The sequence below is a fragment of the Lingula anatina genome, chromosome 5, assembly GCF_051362555.1.
Source record: "Lingula anatina isolate TDL-2025a chromosome 5, LinAna3.0, whole genome shotgun sequence".
Taxonomy (NCBI): domain Eukaryota; kingdom Metazoa; phylum Brachiopoda; class Lingulata; order Lingulida; family Lingulidae; genus Lingula; species Lingula anatina.
The window spans coordinates 19090533-19107834 of record NC_141771.1 but is presented as its reverse complement, the minus strand read 5'-3'; the positions used below and the strand labels follow the sequence as shown (position 1 = coordinate 19107834).

Here is a 17302-nt window from a genome sequence, read left to right as displayed (position 1 = left end):
ATGTGCACACACACATACACGCATACACACATACATGCACACTATGTTGCACAGTATGTCTGGCCTTTGACAGTCTTAAGAAGATATTTTAACTTCAGAAAAATGAATGCTCTTGCTGTGTAATTATTGAACACGCTTGGTATTCCTTAAAATTCAATTCTGTTCTTTCAGGTGATACCAAAGAAGAGAATAATGTAGCAATTGTTAAGACCCTAAGTATTGAGGAGCTAGGTAAGGCTGGAATCTCAGTAAAGTAATTGTGAAATTTGATATACTTATGACAACATGCACACACACACACACACACACACACACACACATTTATACACACCACAATCATGTTGCTCAAACAAAGTCTGGTCTTTAGCATACTTAAGAAGATAATTTTTAAAATCAATTAAATCTTTGAACGTTCTTAACAAATTGTAATGCTGAATCCTATTTGAACATGCACAGATATAGAATGTTAAATTTTTTTTGATATCATTTTTTATGTACAGACACAGATGTGTCTGTACATATTGCCATCACCTGCGTCTGTCGTCGCCGTCGCCGTCCCTGTCGCCGTCGCCGTCGCCGTCGCCGTGCACTTTCATCGTTTACACGATAAGTGGAAGACAGTTTTACTTTTTGGCTTTATATTTACAGAGCTGATGAATATTCATAAAACGCAGGTCAAGTTCGAAAATCAGCATGTTTGGGCAATTATTGTAGTATTCATGCTGTGTTTTCACTTTTTAGCATATATGCAACACTGTTAACACATTTCAAGGAAAACCGATAGGCCTGTTGTCATGAAACTCACAGGAATAATTAATCTTACTAAAACACAGATCAAGTTCGAAAATCGGCATGATCGGGCCACTATTTTAGTAGTTATGCTGTTTTTTTCACTTTTTAGCATATGTGCAACACTGTTAACACATTTCAAGGAAAACCGATAGACCTGTTGTCATGAAACTCACAGGAGTAATTAATCTTACTAAAATGCAGGTCAAGTTCGAAAATCAGCATAATCGGGCCATTATTTTATAAGTTATGCTGTTTTTAAACATTTCCTCAGATTCAATTCTTAGGCATGTTAACAGTCTCATTATTTAACTAATAAGATTCGTAAAAGTGTTTGTTTGACATTTCCTGCATCTTTACAACATTGTTAGTTGATTATGTAAAAATGATGGTAAACTTGTTATCACGTATTGTATAATAGAGTTTCAAAAATGGAAATAAACTCATATCATTGCAGTTTGTCAGATTCATTCATTCACTATGTTCAGAAACTCAGAATGGAGGAAATTGGACATTAAACACTGTTCTATTGATATTTTTCCCATCTCATCAATTTTCTTAGTTGATCATATATAAGTGGCAGTAAATTGTTAATTTTGTTATATGTTAAAAAATTGTTAAAAATGGAGAAAAAAAACATTTCAAGACAGTGCTGTCTTGTCTACATTTTGGCATTTTCAAGGTGTGACTTTGAAGTTCCTTTGGCCTGAAGACCTTTGCTAGGAACATTTTCTGAATATCCATGATACTAATATTTTATTATTAAAAATTGATGGTAATTATCCTGTTAAACATTATGTAATAGTGCATCAAAATTTGAAGACACCCCTATTTTGGACACTGCTCCCATGATGACCATTTAAGGAAAACCATGTCACTTACTGTGCTCAAACTTACAGGAAGAAACATGGGACTTAAATAAAGCTTCAGTGGGCAATGCAGACTATTTGGTAAATTTTTTTGGCAGTTAATCAGTTTTTTGTGAAAATTTAATTTTTCACATATTGGCATTTTCAAGGTGTGACTTAGAACCTCCACGGGCTTGAAGACCCATGCTAGTCACATTTTCTGAAAATCCACGATACGGATCTTTTATTATTAAAAACTGATGGTCATTATGCTGTTAAGCATTATGTAATATTGCATTAAAATAGAAGAAAACACAATTTTGGGTGCTGCTGCCATGACCATTATGGGAAAACCATGTTACTTATGATTGTCAAACTTTCAAAAAAGAAACAAAGGACTAAAATGCAGCCTGAGTTGGAAAAGCAGTCTAATTGGCTTCTTTTTCTGGAAGTTATACATTTTAGTGAAATATTCATTTTTATCATGTTGGCATATTCATTGTGGGACTCGAAGCTTCCATGGACATGAAGCCAAATGGTAATCAAATTTTCTACATGTCCATGCTCTTTATAGTCAATAATCAAAAATTGGTGATAATTATTCTGTAATTTATTTTGTAATGTTACATCAAAATTGACAAAAATCTTTTTGCACTGCTACTACAAACATTATGAAAAGAAAACTATGTTACTTATTATTATTTTCAACTTACAAGTATGATTTGTAGGATTGGCATGCAGTTCAAATTAGAAAGCCAGCTCAAATGGGTTATCATTTATTATTGAATTTAAGCAGTTTTATGTGAAATTTTCATTTTTCTCATTCTGGCATTTTCAAAGTGTGAACTTAAACTCCCATGGGCCTGAAGCCTTACGCTTGTTACACATTTCACTTACATTGGTATTACCTGTTGAGCATAATTAAAATTTATGTTGAATTTGCAGTTAAGCATAATGTACTTTTGCATCAGAATTGACAGTAGCCTGTTTTGTGCATTGTTATTGTCTGCTTTTTGTCTGTACATTTGACAGCTTTGCTGCCTTGTTCTTCAGCTGATATTAAAGACACAAAGAGTGTGTCAGATGCTGAGGGCATCAAAGAAAAAGGTAAGACTGTAAGGGCAATTTAACAGGAATTCATTTAACACACTTAAAAAATGTAAACACACAGATGGACTTTAGGGTGGAGACTCTTACGCACAAACACTGAGTTAAAATTCGCTGTTCAGTTATCTACGTCTTTCAATGTATCTTTGAGCGCATTCTCAACGAATTAAGCCAGGCTTTACAAAGCCGGTGACCTAAAAATGGCGGACGTACATGAAAGAAAAACCGCCTAATCTTTTAATAGTCTCTCCGCCTCCCCACACGTCGTCCCTGCGGGGTACAGTAATTAAATCTCGGCTCCGTTCGCCATGCGGAAGCTACCTGAGAAATATTAAGTGCGCATGCTCATCAGTTAAACTCGTGGTGAAGAAGGCATGGCGGCTGAAGGCGATCGAAGGAAAAAAGCTCTTCTGTTCTATTATCTTTGAAAACAGAGACGAAAAAGGAATAATTTGGCCCGTAGAGCAGCAATGAATCGACTATCTATGGAGATAATATCACCAGAGATATTCACGGAAATATTAATGTTCGGAGCCGAGATTTAATTACTGTACCCCGCAGGGACGACGTGTGGGGAGGCGTGTGAGAGGCGGAGAGACTATTAAAAGATTAGGCGGTTTTTCTTTCATGTACGTCCGCCATTTTTAGGTCCCCGGCTTTGTAAAGCCTGGCTTAATTCGTTGAGAATGCGCTCTTTGACTATGTTCAGTAATGTGTTGAATCTTTGTTGTGCACATGTATGGGATGTTTAATTTGTTTTCCTGTCTTTCTTCAGTCAATATCAAAGACACAACAACTGTGACAGAGGACGTGAAGGAGATAGGTAAGATATCAGGGTCAATAGAATTAGGATTTATTTATTACACTGATGGAATGTGATTGTGCATGCAACTTGCAAGCATGCACACACACACACACACACACACACACACACACTGTGTATTGATGTGTATGGCCTTTTTACAAGTACTGTTTTAATTGTCTAATTTGCCCATTTTAAAAAATTGTAAAAGATTTTCAGTGCAGTTGCATGTATGAAATAATGTGGTGCACTGACAACTTATTGAAGGTTATGTATTGTTGTATATTAGTAAGGTAATATTGTGTCATATATTTCAGCTTCCAAGGACAGACGCCCATCCAGGTGGAGAAGATTTTTAAGTCTTTTCACGTCTTGCTTCAGACGAAGATCAAGAACATAAATGGTTATTATTATTGTTGTTGTTGTTATTTTTGTTGTAGTTATTGAATAAATCTAATCACTCTGGATATTTAGAAATTTGACAGCATTTTAAAAAAGAACAGATTCATTATACAGTAACAAGGAAGTTCTTTTGTTTGTTTCCTTATTTTGATGGCATCATAACTAAGTGAACTTTCAGTTTTTAAGAGGTACACTATGTCAAACAGCTGGTATAACATGTACATAATTATATGATAGCAGCCGGAAGCTGCTGGTCAGAGAGTTACTGACAACATTTTAAGATAATACATTTTAACTGAATTATATTTTAATATTTTCATCTTCTCATTTTTTAGGGTCATCATTGCAGAACTACTATTGCTTCTGTAGCAGCCAGTTAAAAATTCAAATGTTATTCTCTTAATTTTACAATGAAATATTAATTTTGTGTAATCAAATGTGTTTTGTTTTTCTTTTTTCTTAATTGAGGGTAGCATTGGGGAGGGGTGATCACAGTTGACGGGAAATAAAGTCAATTTAAAAATCACAGCATGCAAAACTTAATGCATATCTCACTGACAATGCTAGTTGAAAATCCTGAAAATCATGTATCACCAGGTAAAATACTTCGTTTCATGAAGGACAAAGAATAAAAAGTTGCATTTACAAGTCACAGGAATGAGGTGCTTCACAGATCATGCTAAAAAATATGGACATTTCATGTATCTCAGAGAAATAAATTAGTGGCTTTCAAGGGTAACAAATATATCCAGTGGGAATCTTTTAATTAAAAAGTTTAAAAAAACATAATATAATGATTTTTGTTTAAAGGTATTTGAAATGTGGGGTAAGAAGCCAGCACTTGACTTTTATCTACAATGAATGAAATACACCAACATTTGATTTCTGATTCAAATTTATCTCCAATTTTTAAATTAAATTCGTTTTTAAATGCCTTCTATTAAACTTAAGAAATGAACTATACATTGAACAAACATTTAACTATACTCAGTTACACACATAAACACTCATTCACATACCCTACCAAATGGCTGAATTATTGATAACTACACTTTTGCTTTTATATTCAAGTATGTTCATGTTTAATTACAACAGATAAATAAGGTTATAATAAAACACAAATAATTAGTACCAAATACGCAAAGGATCTCATCCATTTGACATGTATTTTCTTTATAATGTATATTGCATAACATTGAATATGACAAAATTGTATAACATGAAATACATAATGGAGAAAACAAAATGTATTATGTGGATCCCACCCATCCAGCAAGTTCTTTTTTTTTTAATTTACACAGTAAAAAGTAAACTTCAGACTTTTAAGTAAGATTTCTCTGATCCCAATATTTACTGAGTTTTAAGTCACTTTGAGAATAAAAACATGTCTTAGTTCTACTGGTCAAGATTTGCATTAGATGAAGTACATCAGATTTGTCCTTGCTGTCATGCTGATAGGAAGGTGGTCTCCTAGGTTTTTCTTCTGTTCATGAATCTGGAAAGATGTTACAATATTCCTTCAGAAGATATCCATCGTTTTAATTCATCAATATGTTTCTTAATAAACTAATAAATAAATAAATAAATAAACCCAACTGCAGGAATCATTTGTAAATAAGTAAAAAAACATGCATCTTTTTTCATATTGCCCAATGCAAATCCTGATATATGTCTTTAAATGTTCTGATAAATAAATAAATAAATAAATAAATAAATAAATAAATAAATCTTACAGGGAGTAGTTTTACTTTAGCTGTCAGCTATGGTACCATATGGTTTGGAGTTTGTTTGTTACCCTGATCTTCATGACAACAGGTCCAGATGATCGTCTGCAAACACATCAAAGATGGCGTCCAGACCCTCAGCAACCATCCACAATTTCTGGTCCTTGGTCACTACTTCCACAAGAAATGAGCTTAAAATTCTGAAGGGAAAAACAACTCAACGTCAAAACTGGCAAAAAAAGAGACACCAACCAGCAACCAAATTTCAACAATATTAGTAAAAGAATTTTAAAATTTCTAAAAGCAATCAAAGTGTTCTCTTTAACAACAGGAAAAAGAAATGTTTTTTACTCTTCACAAGCTCTGTTGGTTTTCTGATCATCAGTACACACTTTCATGTCAGAAAGCTTTCAATATTTTAAATTGTTATCAATTAACTGGACACAACAGTCCATTTAACACTGGTACTATTTGCTATCAGTAAACCATGAAAAAAAAATGTAAAATTCTTTGAAAACACAGACTTTCAAGTCTATAAAAGAAGTAAAATATTTTTTATTGATCCAAATATTTTTGTTTGGTTTGGTTTTTTGACCAGTCATCAATAACTCTGTGTCGACACCTCTTTCATTATTTTAATCTATTTGATGAACATAACCATGGACATTACCACAAATGAACACCGGCAGTATTCCTATGAGTAAAGCAAAATTACATAAAACTCAAATAGGTCATAATATATAATATCAACTAATGTAATGAAAGAAAGAGTATTCCAACTTTAAGACACAGCAAATTCAATGACTACATCATTAAGAAAACTAAATAACATGATATACATGTACATATCTGGGGTACCTTGTAGGTGTGTTTCCATCTCTGTCTTAATGGTGTGGTGGCTCACTGATATTACAGCTACTATCGACAAAAAGTGTTTTCCTGGCCTATTGGCACACTACCCTGAAAGACAAAACTTAACATGATCATAAGCTGAGAGAGATAACTTATGTTTGAAACAGAAAAGCTGGTAAAAATGCAGTCACAAAAAGTAAAAAAATTGCACATACATACATTAAAAAAGTCCATTCTTGCTCCTTTTTGAAAGTAACATGCGTTGATGGAGTTAATGAATAAAGTTTTACTACCTATAACTGAACTAAATTTTTATATAAATTTCTTAACCTGAACAGGCCCAGTAGCCAGGGGGTGTGTGGGGTCCCTTTTTTTCTGGGAAAATGTTCCCTCTGAGCAAAATTTAATCTAAGAACACAAAGATTGGATGGTAAAAGGTCCATTTTTTTTTTCAGAAAAAGAACCCCCCTTTTGAAACTGTTGGCTGCTGAAGGGTTTCACAAATTGAATTAATTGAATGACTTATCACATCATGTACAAAACCAGCCTGACATGTGTGACAAATACAAACTAACTGATAAAATCACTTCTTGTCTTTTAACTAGCTAGATGTGAGCTTGATGGAATGTCATGTTACATGTTTACCGATGCTTAGTGAAGTAATAACAGATAATTATATGCAGTGGGTTGTGCAGATAACATCTTTAAATTACGGCATCTGAAGTATTGGAGAGAAATCACTTCAACCAATCAGATATATCCTCTGTAACTAGCAATTAACATCGTCCAATAGAATGACTGCATTCAAGATTTTAAACAGGGGGTTCCTACTAAAAACTTTATGCATTGCTTAGTACAAAAACTAGGTGCATTGGTAATGTTAACAACAAGTTCTGACAGAATCCAAATGGATAATCTTACGGTGCTCTGAGAGTTGAATTGTGAACACAATTACAGTATTGGAAAGGACATATCAAGCCTTGATAAGTCTTAGCACCTTACCCAAGTGACTGACTGGCTTAAAGCAAAATGTAAGACAGTAGTGTAACAACGACTGACAGGACTTTTTTCTGGAAAAGGAATGAAAACCAAAAAAAAGGGGAAATTATGTGAAAAGTAGCCTTGGAATTGGGACTCAATGTAACTCATGAAATTCAAGAAAATAATTATACTGGAGAGAAACTTAACAAGTATAGATTCTGTAACAAGACTTTTATACCACCAATTAAGTTCTTACAGCATTCAGTAAAAATGTGCACAGGAGAGAGACCTTACAAGTGTAGATTCTGTGACAAGACTTTTACTCAAAAAGGCCATTGCACTGTGCATGAAAGAATTCACACTGGAGACAAACCTTACAAGTGTGGATTCTGTGACAAAACTTTTACGGAGAAAACTTTTTGCAAACGTCATGAGAGAATTCACACAGGAGAGAGACCTTTTAAGTGTAGATTCTGTGACAAAACTTTTAAAGACAAAAAGTCTTGCAAATATCATGCGAGAATTCACACAGGAGAGAAACCTTACAAGTGCAGATTCTGTGATAAAACTTTCAGAGACAAAACTAATTGCAAATATCATGAGAGAATTCACACAGGAGAGAGACCTTACAAGTGTAGATTCTGTGACAAGACTTTTACTCAAAAAGGTCATTGCACTGTGCATGAAAGAATTCATACTGGAGAGAAACCTCACAAGTGTAGATTCTGTGACAAAACTTTTACAGAGAAAACTTTTTGCATACGTCATGAGAGAATTCACACAGGAGAGAGACCTTTTAAGTGTAGATTCTGTGACAAAACTTTCACTCAAAAAAGCAATTGCGCTGAACACGAAAGAATTCATACCGGGGACAAACCTTACAAGTGTAGATTCTGTGACAAAACTTTTACAGAGAAAACTTTTTGCATACGTCATGAGAGAATTCACACAGGAGAGAGACCTTTTAAGTGTAGATTCTGTGACAAAACTTTTACTCAAAAAAGCAATTGCGCTGAACACGAAAGAATTCATACCGGGGACAAACCTTACAAGTGTAGATTCTGTGACAAAACTTTTACAGAGAAAACTTTTTGCATACGTCATGAGAGAATTCACACAGGAGAGAGACCTTTTAAGTGTAGATTCTGTGACAAAACTTTTACTCAAAAAAGCCACTGCATTGTGCATGAAAGAATTCATACCGGAGACAAACCTTACAAGTGTAGATTCTGTGACAAAACTTTTAATGATAAAACTAAATGCACTAATCATGAAAAAATTCACATTGGAGACAGACCTTTGAAGCATAGACTTTCTGCGAAGACTATCACTACAAAAGGGAATTGCACTTACCATGAAACAATTAACACTGAAGACAAAAGTTTTACACAAGGTTTCTGCACTGTCCATGAAACCATTCATACTGGAGAAAAGCATGATACATGCAAGAACCGTGGCAAAGAGCTCATAACAAAATTGGCCTGCACTAGCCCTAAAAGAATGCACACTTGTGAGAAACCAGACAAATGTGGAATTCAGTCAAGGGAATAATTGCAGAACACATGAAACAATGCACAACAAAAGAAAACATGGTTCAAATAATATACATGGAACTTTTAGCAATGAAAGTGGACATAACAGTTTTCTAGATTCAGAGGGGGAGACGGATGATATAAAGAATGTGGAAAATAAACTGACAAACAATAATGCCGTAACCCATCATATATATGAGGAAGAAAGAACAGAATACTATCACAAAGATGATGACGCTTTTACCACAGAGAATATCACCATCATTACTGACAATGATGTCTATGAAATACTTACTGGCATAAAAAGGACCACGCCAGGTCTCATCACAACAATTATAAAAAATCCTTTCTATAACTCTCAATGATAGAAACAGAAACAGAAAACAAACTACTACCTTAAAACATTGCTATTTTGGATAACTAAAGAACAATCATATTTTTGTAATTGATACAATTTTTATTTGTTCAGTGTTAATCAATAATTATTACTTTTATATTGTGTAGGTTCAGTATTCATCAGACACTTTACTTCCATGATCAGACACATTATCTATGATAGATCATCTATAAAAAAGAATTGTACTTAGTCAAATACATGATATTATGCTGGAAAATCCCTCATCTATCTTTAAGGTTGAAAAATGAAAGGGAAATAGATAAGGGTTTAATTTTCAAAGAATTCAAGTGTTTACTAGTTAAAACCCAATTTAAACTATTTCATTTTTTAATGTATCAAATGTATATATATCCAATGACTTAGTGACAGAATAAACAGTTAAAAAAGAAACATCGTTTTGTTCACTTAAGAAAATATCAAACTCCAAATGAATATTTGATTAAACCACGACACATATTACAGACTTTAAAGGGACCATTCCCACAGATAGTTGGATCTCCACTGCGAGTCTCACTAAATTGCTATCAGCGAGGTCGAACGTGCGAGAAAGTTAATTACCCCTCCCCCCCAGCTGATTCGGTAGGCATGACAGACACTTAAGCCTCTTAAGCTGATAACAATTTAGTGTGAACCGCCAGGGAGTTAGGTCTATCAGGGAATTATATCGGAGGGAATGGAAACGGGTGGCAGTCTATTAACCTATCCGATATAATTCCCTGGTTCGATCCAGATGGAAATGGATTCAATGCCAGCTAGGCAAGTGAGATGTTGAAAGAGTTTAAAATCTCAAAAAATAGAAAGAAAGAAAAATGAAAAATGAAAAAAAAAGAAAATCACCTGTAAGTGTAATACTATATGACTTGCCAAAAAGAATTCAATGTTTTATTGCTGTTCTCTGTCAGCACCATTTCAATATTTTAAGTTATCAACTGAACACAACAGTCCACCTAACACTGACAACATTCTGTATCAGTTAGGCCACACTTTTTTATTTTTATGGATGACATCCTCTGGGGATCCCAAAATCGGTGCTAGCGGGCGAAAAAAAAAAAAAAAAACTGCTTAAGAAAAGTTGTTTTCAGTACACAGCTGGAACACTAATTTACCACAGAAACACATATCAAACTAACAACATGTCTTTATCCAAGCTCTCAAAATATTAAAGCATTGTGAATAGGGCCTACTTCGTAGAAAGGTAAAAATTCATGAATATATAGGGCCTATGCTGCATATTACCAAATCTATTTAAGGTTATTTCATGCATTCTGTTGGTATAGCAATCAATAAAACAAATATCAAATAAACAGCGTGTCTTTATTTGTAGGCTACTCTCAGAAAATTTAAAGCATTTTGAACACTTCACAGAATTGTTAAAAAAATGAAGCAAAGAATAGGCCTATGCTTTTTTTTTTTTTTTTTTTTTTTTTTTGGAGAACGGACAAAAATCGGTGCGCGCGCAGGATGTCATCCATAAAAATAAAAAGTGTGGCCTTAACCATAAGGAATGCTGAGAAGTTGTCAACAAATGAATTTCTAGCATAATAATAATATTAATAATAATAAATCCACTTACCATTTTACTGTAACAAATCGAAATGTCAAAACATGGAAAATTTAGTGGTTAAAAAAAGAGGCTGACCCATTCCTGTCTTCTCACTGATTTTTATCTGCTATCTGCACAAATTTCAAAAACTTGCTTTCCTAGCTACAGAAATCTGTTGACAGAAATTTTATGTCTGATCATAGGTAATTATTGATACCATATATAAACTTAGTATTAATACAAAAGCTATGAAAAATGCAAATATAAGTTATAACCCATTGACAGTGGCCCCTGTATTGTGGTCAACTGATGACCCCATCACTAATGGTCAGTTTACCTGCGTGTCCATAGTGCTGTCTTCCTGACTTGTTAACAACCGACCATTAAGTGAAGGCCTTGGGTTGCCGGACCAGGGTGGAAATAGTGCTGCGATCACTCTGTCTTCATGTAGAACTTGGACAAAAATATTATAAATATTACGTAGTTGATTGTGAAAGAGTTGACCCACTTTCCCCCTCTTACGCCTAATTAAAGTTTGAAAATGCATAATAATAATAGTGACTGATTCTTAAATAAATTGACTGGTTAGTACTGAGGGAACGCATTCGGTCCCTGGTTGTGAAAGGGTTAAATGCCCCCCCCCCCCTCTTCCCGTCTCGCCCTATTCCGGCTGCTTACCCTGAGCTTCAGAGATAACTTGAAACAAACCTCTACACTACGGCAACTATTACAAGTTACCAGTTACCCGAAACGGGAAGGGTTAATTGCTTTTAAGATCTGAAATTCAGGGTGCGGCTCCTACACCTGCGTATCAAAACTATCGTTGGCTGGTTCATCTTCTGCCGGGAGTTGAACAGTTAACGTGGTCATCAAATTTTAGGGAGACACTGATGGCATGGAGATGTATCATATTGTCTGAAAGTGCTACACTGTGAAACTGGAAAAGTGGGATATTTTTACACTTGTCTAACAGATTGTAAAAGCCTCTGATTATAGCAGCTCCACGCTTTCTTTATATTTTGCTGTTGAACTGATACTTCTCTCACCCGTCCGCCTCTCCCTAAAATGTTCCACTCCGGAAAAAGTCAATAATGCTATGGGAGAATTGTACAGGCAATTGACCTACATTCTCCACTGCAGTTATTGGCGCAAGTTTAACAATGTTATGACTTGGACGTGATAACGTGATTCACGCCTGTGATATGAAGGTTTATAATTTATATAAATGAATTAATAAACAAGGCGTGTCGATCAAATGATTGGAAAGTTGTAAGGGTAAAGAGTCATTGTTATTTACAAAAGTAATAAAAACTGAACATGACTCAAAAACAGAAAAAAATGCATTTTTCTCCTATATGCAAATTAGATTGCCTGTAGTAATATAAGGCTGTCCGGAAGTGATGTTCACATCAGAGATTTCAAATAGCGGTGATCATGATCACCTAAGCTATCTTAATTTTTATTATTTTATAAAAATAATACATATTTGAAGCTAGCAAAAGTAATTTCCCCAAAGAAAAATAACAATTTTCTTCTCATTATAAATCATTGCTCGACCCGCACTTCGGAAGAATTTTGTAACAGCTAGAAGGCTGAGAAGGGCTTCTTGACGAGAGCCCCGGTGTACGCCCCCTCCCTCCCCTCGAGAGGTACTGTAAAGATCACTTTTATTAATATGTTCCAGCGAATAGGAAAAGTTTAGATATAAATAACTCATATTCCAATGCTTTTTTTTTTCGCATTTTGTCTGTGACTCTGCTGAATTTGAGATAGAGAGAGAGAGAGTCTTACGTTAGATCGCGAGGATGTGGTATTTGACTGCTATGAAATTTCCATAACTTTCATGTCCATATTGAATTATCAATTTGGCAATAAGATTTAGATAACAAGATAATGTGATTAATATAGAAATTGAGAAAAATGAAAAAATCAAATTCAAGAAAGATTGCATTTTTTATTGTCCACAAAATCCAAATGCAATAATTTACCAGTTGACTTTATTTTGGTTATTCAACTGAAAGCGTACTCATTTTTCCCGTTTCTAAAAATAAAATGTGCCACTGATATCTTAATGTTTTTTTAACTACAGATAGAGACTTAACAGTTACCTGTGTCCAGTCTCGTGAAAATTAACCTCTCATTAATATATGGAATAGATAAGCGTGTTAATCGTGGTGCAACACAAATAAAAAGCGAACGCGGCAAAAATTCAGTCATGGTTGTCGTGAGGCACAACCTACCGCCAGTCTTATTCAAAATACAGTAGAATCTACCTCGACAAAGAGAGAAGACACTCATCGTGTCACCTTAAAACAAAGCTGTTTGATAGTTGACGTGGTTATAAAACATTGAATGTTAAACAGTACAGGAAGACAATTTTATTCCAATATGTGGGGATAGTGACTGTAAAACGTCTTGGATTTGTTTCGTTTAGCTTGTTGAAATGTTTAATTCATATTACTACAGTATCTTATACTTTGTAGAGGGTGGGGGGGGGGGGAGAGAATTTGTTATCTAAAAAGTTATACACACATTTACCAGCCCCACTTCAGACTTCCCATAAATTTTTTAATGTTTTAACCTTTTTTTTTGGGGGGGGGGGGTGGGGGGGGGGGGAGGGGGGGGAGGGGGGGAGGGGGAATAAAAATGAGATGCACGCCCCCCCCCCCGCCCCCCCCCCCCCCCACCTTAGATCTGGCATTGAGAACGTTGCCAATCATGAAAATATGTGGATTATATTTGGTGTTTCGTTTTGGCGTAGGACACTAATAGAAAAACGCACCGTACCTTACGCGTTGGTAGCACACCTTACAAGTAATACTACATCTTAGATATTTATGAACAATTTAATTCTACATTTGTATTATAGAAGGATCTTGTAACTCGGATCTGTAGTTGAGGAACAAAAAACACCAAGAAAAGTGCATTAAAATGCCTTCGTCGGCATTTTTAGAAAAATAAAATTAAAATTCGCTTGTTTTGGCCTACAATTAAAAGCTGTCAACGGCTTGTCACACCTAGCACATTATCATCATTTTTGTGGAAGACGTCGCAATCATGTTGAGACAGAACAGACGCCAGAATATCACCCTGTATAATAATGATTATTTCTTATTTATTGATAAGATATTGATAACCCAGTGGGTTGAAGTTCTAGATAAAATATTAAGAGCACTACAATAATGATAAGATACATTTTAATGAATTTAAGGTTTCATTCTAATTCGTTCTATGTAGATCAATCCAACTCTGCTGAATGCAATCAGTTTAACAGATTAACACACCTCCTCTTGTTTCAAACTTTCTAGTATAATCACCACCTTTTCTGTATTCTACCAGACGCCAGGCGGAGGCGTAACAATTTGAAATATCAATTCCCGAAGAAAAAAAAATATTTGATACGAATGGAATTTCATTTCTTTAATTACATAAAATATGTTAATTGAGTGCTGTATGTGAAATAATCATGTGATGTATGATATATGTTGAAATCTTGTATATGTCAATATTGACAGCATGAAATGACAGGAGGATATTGGGGAGGTAGAATATAACTGTTATAACTTGTGCATGACAGTACAGACGGGCGTTATGATAACTGGTTGTATGATGCAAAGTGAAAATAAATCAATTTGAATGAAATGCTTCGGCAAAATATAGACATAGCGTATCTTCACGGTGTTTGTGCTGACGTGTTAAATTATTGCACGAATTTTCCTGGGATAAGTGGTATTTTTCTCCAACTAATCAACCCTTCTTTCCTACCACTGGCTAAAATTCTGTAAAAGTCTTGGATAATTTAACAAATGCCTTTGTTATCATAACATGGTTCCACGCACGCGCACACACACACACACACACACACACACACATATTCGAAAGTTTATTTGTCATTGTGAAGGTAAATGAAAACTACAACATCGTACATCCAGATATGATCACATGATTTAAAGTTTATAAAGTTTTAGTCTGCTGATTCCAGCAGATGGCGTCATAGTTCGCTCAGGTCGGTCACATATACTAAACTTTGTTCAGATAAAAAGTGCATTTGATCATAACCAGTGACGTAATGTTTCATTGTGGGGGTGTAAGGGTATTGGATTAATTTTATCAATGGCGTGTTTTGAAATATATCTAACACAAATACATCCTTTGCGTTTTTATTGCAGTAAATTGTCAATGAAGGTTCACCTATCAGATAATGATGATAATTGAGTAAACAATGCGACCAAAATATCCTGCCTCCTCCCCCATGAATCATATGTAACCAACACTCCAGAAAGAGATGTCACGTCTTCATCAGTTCTGAGTGACCAGGGAGAGGATGCGAGGCGGTCCAGATACTAAGTATACGAATATATCAGTTTCAACCGATTTAGTACAACGTTTTAAGATATTAATGTTAGGTATTTGATGATAATTTATTGATGATTCAATTTTGATGCTTGGGCGTTTAAAATTGGTATTGCAAATAGCCCAATATTTTCCCTATTCATTTTCGCCAGCTCTTCATATCCCATGTAAATGAAGAATGCAGTTACACTTCATGTAAACTATTCTGAACTATACTGTAGTCCTAGCACTAAATGTTCTACGTGTGGTGTCTTTCTGATTCTTTTTCCTACACTAAAGATGGTATATGTAGGACAATATGTAGTTATTGAAGTTGTTAGCAAGTACCTTTCAAAAAATATATTCCTTTATCCAATAAAATCTATAACAAGTTGACAATATTACATTGAATGATATATTTTTGCTCATGTCTTGAGAGCTATAATGAAAAATATGTTCTTTTTTCCAGTAAAAATTAATTGGGAATATAACATTAAATAATAAATTCTCAATTTTTAATTTCTATTTATCAGTATTTTGAACTCGGCATATAAAAATAATTTCACTCTTGACATTCACGTGATTTTATTTTAATCCAAAGGCATATAGTGCGCATTAGACCTTGACTTAGAGAGTAAAATCCTGAAAAATTGAGCAATTTCCCTTTATCACCAAAGCACACTCTTATCTAACGCCGTTGACAAAAGTATGATGTATAAAAGTTTTTTAAAGTCTGCTTGTTATATGCTACACTCCATTACGATTTAAACATGCTTTCGAGTTGTCAATTTCAACTTTTCCCGTCGTGAGCGAAATTGACCATTCTCTATTTTCATTATGAAAGAGACTTTCTTGGAGCATAAAATGAGTTTATGAATCGAATTACTGTGAACTGTTTTTGGATACCGTATATCTTAGTGATTTATTGTTGAAATTTCTAGGAAAATAAAATGTTTGCTTTTTACGGGACCAGCGCTCACTATGTGCCTTTAACGTTGGCTTTACTTTAAATGCTCAGATAAGAGATTAGAATACTTGATTTCATAAATTTGTGCTTGATAATGTTCTAATTGTCTGCTGTCCAGACTCGTAGTTTGTTCACTATGATCTTTGTAAAAATGCAACTGGGACGGTGATGTTTTTTTAAACAAATCTAGATTTCGTGTAAAGTTTAAAGAATTATTGATACTATTTTTTAAAATCTGCTCAATTTTGAAAAAAAAAATAATAATAACTTTTATAAGATGGATCAGCAGGTGCAAAAATGTTTACTCTCTACATGTGTTATGTGAGGTTCATTCATGTTCGGTTTATAGCACAACACAGCACGAGAGTTGTAGAATTGCTCATAATTGTACGTATTTAGTTATTGAAATGATTCTTATAATACCGTATGTTTAGAAACAGAAAAAGCAACGTCGGATCCGGAACATTTAAATGTGGTTAAATTGTGAAATTCTAGGTAATTTGTAGCATTATGTGTACTTGATAATGTTAGTCCAGTGTGGGTTTCCTTCTCGATTTTTCTGATGTTAAAGGTGGGATGGATGCCAGATCCGGCGTTGTTTTTTAAAGGAAAAAGTTTTATTCTGAAATATTCTCTTTAATATTAATGAGGTCAAACACGGGTAGTTTAGTTGATAATTTTATTTTGTCAAATCAAATAGATTGAATTTGTTACATTTTTGTGTGAGTTCTAATGCAGATATCAATAACTTTGTGTATATCTTTATATTCCAACTTCAAAACTTAAGATTTTTCAGAAATGTAGTCTCACAAATCATTGTTTTAAGATGGTTCAATATGCATGCATATATGAAATGGAATTTTGTGTTGGTCTTAATAAAGAAATACCAAAATAATTCAGTGCGTTGTAGTATTTTCATGTTCATTGGTACCCACGGGTTGGGTTCACTTTCCTGCTCGCGTACTTGGATACCACTGAGTATTTTCCAAAGGACTTTAAAAAAAAATTCCTTTGGTTACTATAAGA

At 34.3% G+C, this 17302-nt stretch overlaps 2 protein-coding genes and 2 long non-coding RNA genes across 5 annotated transcripts in view; 2 read left to right on the top strand and 2 right to left on the bottom strand.

Annotated features, from left to right (window-relative positions):
• The window catches only part of LOC147761801 (uncharacterized), a 130906-nt gene extending 126582 nt beyond the window's left edge, over positions 1 to 4324 (top strand). The window contains exons 6-7 of the long non-coding RNA XR_015334704.1: positions 3889 to 3949; positions 4284 to 4324. This is a non-coding gene — a long non-coding RNA (uncharacterized LOC147761801). The remainder of the gene's footprint in view (positions 1 to 3888; positions 3950 to 4283) is intronic.
• LOC106152117 (uncharacterized) overlaps positions 1 to 17302 on the bottom strand; it is a 130333-nt gene that overhangs the window by 102105 nt on the left and 10926 nt on the right. The window lies entirely within an intron of this gene.
• LOC147761800 (uncharacterized) lies at positions 5278 to 6978 on the bottom strand. Of its 2 annotated transcripts, none has more exons than XR_015334756.1 (4): positions 6855 to 6978; positions 6531 to 6632; positions 5682 to 5872; positions 5278 to 5443 (listed from the first exon to the last, which is right to left on the bottom strand). It is a non-coding gene; the product is annotated as an uncharacterized LOC147761800 (long non-coding RNA). The 2 variants fall into 2 exon arrangements; XR_015334757.1 differs by lacking the exon at positions 6855 to 6978 and adding an exon at positions 6744 to 6777.
• Positions 7360 to 9824, top strand: LOC106169131 (uncharacterized). Its single transcript, XM_087013818.1, has one exon. It carries the CDS (start codon positions 7776 to 7778, stop codon positions 9054 to 9056), a length of 1281 nt encoding a protein of 426 aa, XP_086869944.1. The 5' UTR covers positions 7360 to 7775; the 3' UTR covers positions 9057 to 9824.

What these genes read in the sequence shown, in the direction of transcription:
- LOC106169131 (XM_087013818.1), top strand. Translation starts at nt 7,776, where the DNA reads ATGTGCACAGGAGAGAGACCTTACAAGTGTAGATTCTGTGACAAGACT.